General features: G+C 36.3%; 1 protein-coding gene across 2 annotated transcripts in view; it reads right to left on the bottom strand.

Moving 5' to 3' along the window:
• The window catches only part of LOC137621610 (uncharacterized), a 9,728-nt gene extending 1,270 nt beyond the window's left edge, over positions 1-8,458 (bottom strand). Inside the window, exons 1-2 of one of the 2 annotated variants that reach the window (XM_068352034.1) lie at positions 8,420-8,458; positions 1-404 (exon numbers count right to left, since the gene is read on the bottom strand). The exon at positions 1-404 is cut by the window's left edge and continues 1,270 nt beyond it. In XM_068352034.1, the coding sequence (XP_068208135.1) occupies positions 1-403 (403 nt within the window). In that variant the 5' untranslated portion in view covers position 404; positions 8,420-8,458. The other variant, XR_011040263.1, reaches the window with a different exon arrangement.
• Positions 8,459-11,997: the final 3,539 nt, after the last annotated feature.

Here is an 11,997-nt window from a genome sequence, read left to right as displayed (position 1 = left end):
TTCTATCTTCTCTGGTTACTGAAATGGTGCTATATATGGTCGTTGGGACTACACTGGCACCTGTAACCGTTATGATTTGTGTTGTGTAGGCAGTTGATTTCTGACGTACAGTGCTAGTGATAGGTCTGGTAATAATTTGTGTGGTGAAGATTGTTGAGCCAATATCTATAGTCGTTGTCCTAAATACAGTTGAGTACGCAGTGCTTGTCAGACAAGGTGGCTGAGGAGGGGGAAGATAGCTTCCCAACAGGTTTTCTATGTCTGGCAGGGGCTGCTGACGTTGCTGTAGAGAGCCAAAAGATAGCTGACGTCCACCTGGGGGAATTCCGGGGATGGTGGGCAACTTGGCTGACAGGCATCCACCAGCCACTGCCAGCAACACAACCAGAACAACTTGGGCCATCCTGTAACAACAATTCCTTCGGTTATGTTAAACTATATAAAAAGAAGTCTCACTTTGTGATATAATTGCAAGATAGAAAAAGGCAAGGAAACTTATTTGAGACTTTAGTATGTAGAAGATAATAAAACAGGACTTACCATGTCAATGACAGTATTGATTTTTTAATGATTGACTCTATAAATTTCTCCATATGTAATAAATGTTAAGGAAAAAATGCTAATATTAATGTGTTTATTATACTTGCATCATAATTACAAAGTTATTTTAGAAGTGGCCACTCTAGAGGATTAATAAGAAAACTTACAGCAAACTTTTGTGCTGGTAAGATAAAGGTTTATACAGTACATGAAAGTGATTTGTTTTGGTAAAACGATTTTGTAAGTTTATAAAAGGGATATGAATTTTTAAAGAAAAGTACTACTTTGAGATTTTTTCTTTAAATTACAGTTAATTTGATCTTTCGATTTCTAATTCCTCTGGTGTTAGCTCTTTTAGTTTGGAAAGGTGAATGCAATAGAAGGCTCATTATAATTGTATCCAGTTCTGGAACATTCCGCGGTCTGTGTTCTGGTAGCGGTGATGGTTACAACTCCAGATTGAGTAGTAGTAATTACACTCTGGACGATGTTTGTTGTAACTATAGGTCTCGTTACCACCACATCCCTTCCAGTGGCCGTCTGGATAACATTTTCAATGAAGGTCGATGTGCGAACATCTGGGCGGTCAAGTCTTGTGGTTTCTGTTCTGGTGTCAAAAACTGTTGTGGGACGCACTTGAGTTGCAATCTCAGTCCTGATTATTGTTGTTGGAACAACCCGAGATGAAATGACAGTGGTCAACTGATCACGCGTTACAGTTATATCCCGTACAATAACTGTAGTGCTAGTACTAATTACTTCTCTTGTTGATACGCTCCCAGACACAACAGTGGTTGTTTGTGTGACAAAGTCCACTTTTGTAGTTGTGGAAGTTCTTGTTACAAAGGCAGGAGGTGGTTGAGAACGCACAGCGGAAGTAATAGTAGTTGGGACAAGGACAGTGGTCTGGATGGTAGATCCTCGGCCTTCCCTCACAACGGTAGTTTGTACTTGTCTTTGTGTGGTACTAACCCTAACTGTAGGTGGAGGACGGAAAGGAACGGTTCTGGTTTCCACTCTTACATCCTGAGTTGTGATCGTTGTTGGCTGTAGAACTGTGGTCACAGATGTTTGTGTAAACTCAATATCTCTGTTGACAGTGGAATATCTTACATCACGTGCAGTGCTTATCACTATGTTAGTACTTGTCACAACAACTCGGGTAGTACTACTGGTAGAACCACCTTCAGTGATAGTTTCTGGTGGTGGGTATGACCACCTCAGATGTTATTCTTTCTATAACTGTACTTGGGATTGATCCTCCCCGTGTAACAGTAGATCTTTGGATATTGGTTGTTGTGTCAAAAAGAGTTTGTACCACAGTAGCACCAGAAGTCTGAACGATTGATTTGATGTAAAATCACGGCGTCGAGTACTGTCAACGACGGCCGTGGTTAGAATTGTTGTTGTTGTGTGAAGCACATGTTGTAGCAGGTGGGAGGTAATCGTTATACAAAGCAGCTGCAAAGTCTTGTTGCTTTCCCCGTGGAGGACCCGGAGAAAAATTTGTCAGCGTTGACAGCCGCCGCCCGCAAGGAGTAATATGAAGGGGGCCAGCCGCATCCTGCAAGAAGGGACACCAGGTAAGGGGTGTGTGTGTCACACGGGCCAGAGGGCCGGGGTCCCGGGACCGACCCACCCTACCTGGTGGTCCCCGTCTTGACCGCTTCGCCATGACATCACTCCGGAAATATCCATCACAGCTGAAGCAGCAGCTCAACTGAGGCTAGACTGGCACAATCCATATGCATACAGGGAATGTCAAAAGGCAGACAGAAATACCAAGGAAATTGGTATGCTGGCTTCAGCCTCATCCATTCCTGTCTTAACATAGGATCTTCCAGTCTCGACCCAGTTGAAGCTGAAGCTGCTGTAGATGGAACATTTCCGGACTGTGGCAAAGGTCAAAAGCAGGCAACTACATAGAGGGTTTGCGTCCCGGGGCCCAGCAGATTTTCTGCACATATATATGTCATAATATGTTTGATAGAATAATAATAGAAAACATTAAAGCCTACAAGTGCGGCATAAAAACAGCTAACTAATTATGGAGGCCTTACATAAGTGATTGATCATCTTTTAAATAAATAGATAAATGAATAAACAGATGCATGAAGTAAAAACACAGAAATAAGAAATAGAATAGACACTTTCGAACTTAATATTATTCCTATATAGGGAAGATTTGACAGAATAAATACATTTACACTATACGTTAGATATATAGATCGGAAGGGTAACTTAAGTATAACTGTTTAATTTTTTCATCAAACCATCAACATGCATAATGAAAGCGGAAAACTATGCATTGAAATTACTATGAGTGTCTTTTTTTTTGGTCCTTTCCTTCAATACCTAACATCTTTAGCCCCTCTAACTCGGAGGTGAGGATGGGCAGGTTTCATCCTTGCCAAGATTCTTGGGCAGGATGTGTTGTACTATGCTAGCAGCTCTTCAAGGAGAACGACACTCCAAAATCAAACCATTGTTCTCTAGTCTTGGGCTCTGCCATAGCCTCTGTGACCATGGTCTTCCACTGTCTTGGATTAGAGTTCTCTTGCTTGAGGGTACACATGAGCATACTATTCTATCTTATTTCTTTTCCTCTAATTTTTTGAAGTTTTTGTAGTTTTATATATGAATTTGTTTCATTACTGTTTTATTTAATTGTTAATTACTTCTCTAGTAGTTTATCTATTTCCTTATTTCATTTCCTCACTGGGCTATTTTCCCTGTTGGGGTCCGTGGGCTTATAACATCCTGCTTTTCTCAACTAGGGTTGTAGCTTAGCAAGTAATAATGATAATAATAATAGCGGGTACTTTTTAGATTTACTTCAGAAGCAGGTCTTCTGAAATCCATTCAGCCTTTATGATGACATCTTCGCTTTTATGGTTTAAATTTGATACTTTTATCTTTCTTTATAATAAATGATATCGGCGTCAATGACCATCGATGTCAGAGAACATCAAATTGATGAATCAATCCTCTTACTCGGATCAAATCATTGTTTTAATTTTTCGAAAACAAATGTGCTATTTCTAACCAATCCCCCTTTTTCGTATTTGCCCGCGCACATTATCTTCTAATAATTAATCAAAACTGCGTGTTTTATTTCTTCATTTTCGTCATCAATTGGATTCCGTTCTTTCCTGGAAACTCTTGGTATATTGAGACATCTGCATGATTCTTTAAGACCACGAAAAAAAAAAAAGGTTATGGCAAAGGAAAGCCAAAGAACGAGATGAAGATATCAATGTGAACTTCGGAGCCAGACGTCTTTCGAGGTATGATGGAATCAATATGGCTCCAGTTGACTGTTATTTCGTATGACTAAATGATAGAGAAAATCTTGATGTTAGAACTTCAAGTGGTTGTCAATCAGCCTATGTACCATGAGTGATAAACATTAGGAATAAATACACTGCGCAACAGGAAGCAAGGCATTAACTACTTAAACAGAATTCTAAGAAAAATAAAAAACTCGAATATACCGTTAAGAAATTATAATTAGAGTCGGGATGTTTAATCATGATGTTGAATTGCTAGCGAAAGAGAGGGGGGAGGGGATGGGCGGGTGGATATGAGATTTAGGATACCACCCCCCCCACAATTATCATTACGATTCCTTGACATCCCTTGAACCGTGAATGGTAGAAAGGAGTTTCTCTCTCTCTCTCTCTCTCATCTCTCTCTTCTCTCTCTCTCTCTCTCTCTCTCTCTCTCTCTCACTCTCTCTCTCTCTCTCACTCTCTCTCAATTTGCTTAATCGTCAATGAGAAATTATTAATCTTAAGTAAATGAGCTGATTTATTGTAAACCACACACACACACACACACACACACACACACACACACACACACACATATATATATATATATATATATATATATTTATATATATATATATATTATATACATATATACATATATATAATATATATATATATATATATATATATATATATATATATATATATATATATATATATATATATATGTATGTATATATATATATGTATGTATATATATATATGATTATATATAATATATATATATATATATATATATATATATATATATATATATATATTTGTGTATATATACACATATATAGATAGATAGATATAATGTGTGTACAGTTATATGTAATGTGTGTCAGTAAAGAGTTAAAGCAGCCTACACCTGATTTTTTCGCCTTATTGCCAAGTTATCTCGCAATTTACATAGTTGTACTCGTGTTGAATATATCATGAACTTGATCATACAATTTGATTCTGTTAAACTAAATTATCCATTACATCTAACTTCAATTCTTAATCGTTACTCTCTCCGTCCTCTCATTATCATTACCAACTCTTTATTTTACAAGCTAATCTCGCCTTCTTCATCTTCCGTTCTCTAATACAATAGGCTATTGACTCCCTCCCCTTTTACTTTTAGCTTGAGCTCCGGGAGAGTACCATCTTCCCGCCGGAGGGGTTTTCTGAGGCGGCTACCTCACCCCTCTCACTTTCATCTCCCTACTACGAAGACGCACTCTTGCCCGGCCGTGACCTCCCGAAGTTGCAGGGAGCCACCCCTTTCACTGGTGTAGTTGATGGACACCGGTATCTGATAATCATTTTCCTTTGGATTTATTGGGGGAAGTTGTTCCGACGCTAGAGATGTGTCGTTCTCCGTTCAAGGAGTCGCTGAGGCCTCTTTTGGATTCGTCTCTGATTGTCGGTGCATAACTCCTAAGAGACGTGACTTGCTAGTTCTTTAGACTTATTTTTAACTTTGTAAACAGGATTCAGGGATCTAATGGCGTAGAATGGACAGTTTTTTTTTTTTTTTTTTTTTTTTTTTTTTTTTGCGGGTTCTTTAGACTTTTATTTTTTTTTTCATCTTTGAAAACAGGGTTTAGGGATCTAATGGTGTAGAATGGACAGTTTTTTTTTTTCTTTTTTCCTTTTAAGGATTCACTGAGGCTTCTTTTGGATTCATCTCTGATTGTCGGTGCATAAGTCCTAAGAGATGTGACTTGCGGGTTCTTTAGGACTTTTATTTTTATCTCTGTAAACAGGATTCAGGAATCTAATGTCGTAGAATAGACAGGTGTTCTTTACTGGCTGTAACTCGCTGTATTGTTAACCTCACTTGCCAAACTTTCTACTATGACGAATGTCTTGAGGGTCTAGGCATTTACGGGGGATATCAAAAGGGCCTTCAACATTTATGGCGATGAAAGGTTAAGATTTAAAACAGTTGAAAAGCTGTCCTTTGGTGAATGTGTTTCTTTTTACGATTTTCCATGACCGACTTAAATATTTTCAAGTTAGCTCGCAATGAATTACAAGGAATATTTACCAACATCAAGTTGAAAGTGAGTAGTCTAAAATATTTTTAAATAACCTTAGAATTTTTATATTGTTAAAATAGCTTTCTCTTACACCAAGTTGATTGTTGCAAGTAAATGTTTCATGAAAGAAATATGGCATATTTCATACTATAGTAGATTTTCAATTTCCAGAGAGTCGTAAATATTTTTAGATTTGATCATGATATTTCTACAAGATGAAATGGTTTCATTTGGAAATAATAAAATGTATCTAGAGGTAATTAACAGATGAGGGTTTGGAAAAACATGTTAAGTAAATTGGGCAATCTTGCAATCACGTCAACATTACCAAAAACCTTATTCTATATTGTTTCTTGCCAGTCCATTGATTTAAAGACAATGCTCTTCTGTTACAGAGAAGCGATGCTACTCTAAAATAGGGTCTTACTGGTGTCATTTCTTTATGGCTTTTAGTTAAAAAGACCTCGGTTCTTATCTCTTCCTCTTTCTGACGAGGTTTTCGCGTCAATGTAAACAAAGTCTCTTGGTTTGTGCCGCTTCGTTTGTGTTTTTCTCCATTGAGAAATGAAATACTTTATTTGATACCGGTGTTACGGTTACTTTGTCTCTTTCCTTTTCTGACGCAGTTTTCGCCTAAGTGTGCTCTCAAGCAAGAGAACTCTAACTCAAGACAGTGGAAAACCATGGTACAGAGGCTATGGCACTACCCAAGACTAGAGAACATTGATGAGTTTCGTGTATATGGGAAATAAACCACACAAACACATACACACACACACAACAACAACACACACTCACACACACACACGGACACGGACGTCCGTAAATATCAGACAATTCTATTGTAAAATCCTTTTCCTTCAAAAGATCTGGGAAGAAATCTAATTTCAATTTTAATGTACTGTAAGAGTTTTCCCGACATTAAATTTATGTAATAAACCTCAAATCATGACTCGATTTGCACGTTCTAAGCTCGTTTAATTAATGAAAAATAAATTCAACTTTGATTTGATAGATATTATCCATTGATATACATTTTTTCCGAGTGATTTTCACATCTTACATGGTCTGGATATGTTCTAGACGCCGTCGAAATCCACAAAATATTTCCAGTAAAAATTATCATAGAAAATGGATTTTGGTTAACGTGAACCAAAGTTAGATGAAGTTATTAAAAGACCAAACGAAGACCTGATTAGATCGGATATGATTAAAGTTAGCGAAGTTATGAGATGACCTTAGACAACCTGATTTGAGGGAATACTATTATTGTTAGGACTTGTTAGAGCTCGTTTGACTAGTTTTCGTGCCAATGGAATTGATTCACTGGTGTCAAATGAGGACCTTGGAGTGGTGATTCAGGTTGGCCAAGGTAGAATAAAACTTTATCTTTAGAATTTATTTTAGTAAAATTAATCATCTCTAAAAATATATTTCAAAGCGTAAAATTTTATTCAGGTAATTTTTGACGTTATTCAATTTTGTAGCGAGTCACTTATTACATTTATTTTTTTTAAATAAGAAAATGTAAAATATTCTGTAAGATTTCTAAACTTGGCTAAAACATAATTCAAATTGATATAGTTTCAAAAATATTGCAATCAACCTACCATGATGAAAATACATAAATGAAAGGAATTAAGAAAAAAATTAAAAAGAAAAAAAATCTTTTGGAAACTTCAACGTTGCTAAAATAGTTATCCAATCATATCTCGTAGTAGTTTATTGTCAGGAAAAAAAAAAATGTTGGATTTGTGGATGTAGAAAACTAAGATCAAATCTATTCTCTCTCTCTCTCTCTCTCTCTCTCTCTCTCTCTCTCTCTCTCTCGTCTCTCTCCTCTCCTCTCTCTCTCTCTCTCTCTCTCTGAAGGGATCTTCTGCCGCCTCTAGGCTTCAAGAACGAGGAAGCGTCACTTTTACTTTTTTTGACTTAAGTGTACAGAGGACATCCGGGTGACTCTTCTATTCCTGTCTATTAAAAATTGTTAGACGTTTACGATTATTCAATTTCTTTTTGCATATATGTGTATATATATTAAATTATTATATATTATATTATATATATATATTATATATATATATATATATATATATATATATATATATATATATTATATATATATGTATATGTATATGAATATATATATGTAAATGTATGTATATGTATAAAATATATATGTATAATTTATACATTATTTGTATACATATATATGTATATTTCTACATTATATGTATATATATATATATATATATATATATATATATATATATATATATATATATATATATATATATATATATATATATACACACACATAAAACAATACAGAAACCACAACATATACATCTATACATAGTAACACGAAAAAAAAATCAACTATAGAGATCTGAAGTTCATCTTTGACGTGGGATTAATAAAGTTTTTTTTTTTTTTTTAAAATTTATCCAACAGCAATATTTTCTCCTTTCCAAATCTAACCCATTTGACTCTGATGAGGCAACTTAGTTATTTTCACATGGAGGAAGAACTCACCTGGTATTTCTGAGTCTAAGCACTGAAGGAGAGATTCCAACTGCCTCTTCGCTGCTCTGTCGCCCTTTTATATTGAAGAAGACCTAGGGAAGGATTAGGGGGGAGGGGGGAGAAGGAAGGGGGAGGTCCTCAAAGGGAAGACACTATAAGGAAGGAGGTGGGCATTGAAGATTGTGGGGGGTAACTTCAGATTTTTTTTTTTAAAGGTTGTTAGATGCTTGGATGGGGGGAGAGGGGTTTTGTAAGGGAATTTTTTTTTGGGTGGGGACTAGTTATAGATAAGGGGTTGGGGGGTTGTTTTATAGGGGAGTGGGGGGTTTGTACAGGTTGTCAGGCTCCGTGGGTGTGAGGATGGGCGATGGGTGGTTTACAGTATGGAGCAGTAATTCATAGGTTCGAGATGTCGAAGGTTATTAGAAGAAGTTGGGTGGGAGAGTTTTTGGTGTTGAAATAATCCCGGAGAGAGAGAGAGAGAGAGAGAGAGAGAGAGAGAGAGAGAGAGAGAGAGAGAGAGAGAGAGAGAGAATGTACTCAGTTTAAGAGAGAGAGAGAGAGAGAGAGAGAGAGAGAGGAGAGAGAGAGAGAGAGAGAGAGAGAGAGAGAGAGAGAGAGAGAGAGAGAGAAATGTACTCAGTTTAAGAGAGAGAGAGAGAGAGAGAGAGAGAGAGAGAGTAGAGAGAGAGAGAGAGAGAGAGAGAGAGAGAGAGAGAGAAATGTACTCAGTTTAGGAGAGAGAGAGAGAGAAATGTACTCAGTTTAAGAGAGAGAGAGAGAGAGGAGAGAGAGATGAGAGAGAGAGAGAGAGAGAGAGAGAGAGAGAGAGAGAGAGAGAGAAATGTACTCAGTTTAGGGGAGAGAGAGAGAGAGAGAGAGAGAGAGAGAGAGAGAGAGAGAGAGAGAGAGAGAGAGAGAAGAGAGAGAGAGAGAAAAGAAAGCCTTAATTCGAAGACCATTAGAAGAAAACAATGGGTTTTGTTTGGAATCCTTAAAAGTAAGGAGTTTTGAAAGGCATCGAAAGGGACTTTGTCTTTCGTGAGCATGGTATCTATGGGGTGGGCGAGGGGGGGGGGGGAGATTGGGACCGTTAACCTTGAATTACTGCTGTGGAGAGCCGCGACCTTGCAAATAATGACCCAAGGTCATTTGGCTTTGATACCAGGGAGGCTTAGATAATTAGATAATAGTAATGATGATAATAATAATAACAATAATAATAACAACAACAATAATAATAATAACAATAATAATATCAACAGCAATAATAATAATAATAATAATAATAATAATAATAATAATAATAATATGATTAAATAATGATAATAATAGAATTAAATCATGATAATAATAATGATGATAATGATAATGATGATAATAATATTGATGATGATGATGGTGATGATGATGAAAATAATTAATAATAATAATAATAATAATAATAATAAATAATAATAATAATAATAAAGCTGATGCTGATGATAATAATTATAATAAATCTTATGTTTCCTATGGCATTCCACATTCTCTCTCTCTCTCTCTCTCTCTCTCTCTCTCTTCTCTCTCTCTCTCTCTCTCTCTCTCTCTCTCTCTCTCTCTCTCTCTCTCTCTCTCTCTCTCTTATGCCATCTACCCTACGTAATCTTAAAACAAATAACCTTTATTATAATTCTATTAGTTCAACAACTTTCATTAAGGTGTATTTTTTTAGAAATATTTGATGCGAAGTAATATTTGAAAAATTAAGTAATTTTTTATTTAACTTCATTTAATCAAAGTTAATGGTGACCCTTGTGCGTTTGTGGAGTCTTCTTCTTCTTCTTCTTTCTTCTTCTTCTTCTTCTTCTTCTTCTTCTTCTTTTAACAAGTAGAATCAGCCTATCAGCCTACACAGGGGCACATTATAATTCTGAATATTTCTCTTGTTATTTCGTCATTTTAATTCCAAACAAGATTTTGAATGCCTTTTTTTTTTTTTTTTTTTTTTCAAATTAGCAGATATATTCAGGAAACTTTTATTTTAATTATATGAATTGGCCTTTAGTATTTTTTGCTTTATATACGCCTAAAGCCCGCCGCTGTGGTGGCCAAGCACAGCATTGACCTCCCTATTAAATGATTTAAACAAACGCTCCAGGGCTGGGATCGATCTGCTGCCATGCGAATGCTAGGCGAATACTGTACTAGACAGGATTAACAAACTATATCGATATTTAGGGATTAAATGATTTACTTCCTAAGCTGTTAATATCATCACATTGGCTTTCCTTATTTTCAGTAACTAAAATACCTATCACTTCATCTCCTTTGAATTGCATAAGCTAAGAAAAATACTTCGGACGATTCGGAGGCCTGCTTAGGACTACTACTGTGTTTCGTTTCTCGATTTGTAATTGTTTAATTCTGTGGAGTCATAATATCTTGAGATAAAGATTTCTTGCCTAATGGATAACCTAATCTATTATATTAGTTGCTGAGGTAATAATTTTGTGTATTATCATTTAGCTAAGCGACAGCCTTAGTTGGAAAAGCATGATGCTTTAAGCCCAAGGGCTCCAATAGGGAAAGATAATCCAGTGAGGAAAGGAAATGAGATGAATAAACTACGAGAGAAGTAATGAACAAATAAAACCAAATATTTTAAGAACAGTAACAACATTAGAACAGATCTTTCAATATACAGGGGTCAGGCAAAATGATCTGATACATTTGTAGGTTTAATAAAAGGCAAATAAAGTAAAGAAACGAAAGTTTTTTTTTTTTTTTTTTTTTTTTTTTTTTGAAAAGTATATATAACGCCATTCTGTTTTATTATGTTTTAAAGAATTAAATCGGTCAAATGGGATCCATTAGTGTCCACACACTGTCGATAGGCGTTCACGAATGTCAGATCATTTTGCCTGACCCTGTATAAACTATTAACAGCGAGTTATGTCAGTCTGTTCAACATGAAAGCATATGCTGCAGATTTGAACTTTTGAAGTTCATCTTTGTCATCAACATTTTATGTTTTTGTAGATATTATCATCGTCCCTTTAAAAGCTGCATCTTTCTGTCTGTCATTTTTAAAGGCTTGAAAGTCTAAAGGCCGCTCATGAATGGCAGAGGCAAGGGACAGTGACATTGCCCTATCTGAGCAAGACAATGCCCTACAGACTGAAGCATATATACATATAATCAGCGCCTAAGCCACCTCTCCACTGAAACTAGGACCAAGCATTGAATTCAACGTATGAATTTTGGCTTTACAGCCCGGCGTTGGGGGTCTGTGAGGCCATGCATCGTCCAAGAACGGAGATAGAGTAGAAGGATATAAAGTGGGGGAACAGATAGATGCCGAAGGGATGCCCTATAAACCCTCAAGAAATGCCTACAGTGCGCCAGAGGCACTAACTCCTGACATATAGCGCTTTCCAAACGACGCGAGTTTATGTTTTTAATTCTTTGTTTCTCCTTAAACTATTTAAGTTTTAAATGCCGCTCATGAATGGCAGAGGCAAAGGGAAAGTGACATTTGCCCCTATCAAGCAGGACAATTCCCTAGAGACTGACCATATTACATATGATCAGAGCGCCCAAGCTAA

The sequence above is a fragment of the Palaemon carinicauda genome, chromosome 28 (assembly GCF_036898095.1).
Source record: "Palaemon carinicauda isolate YSFRI2023 chromosome 28, ASM3689809v2, whole genome shotgun sequence".
Lineage (NCBI taxonomy): Eukaryota > Metazoa > Arthropoda > Malacostraca > Decapoda > Palaemonidae > Palaemon > Palaemon carinicauda.
The sequence above is the reverse complement of the archived record's forward strand: the minus strand, read 5'-3'. Positions and strand labels throughout refer to the sequence as shown.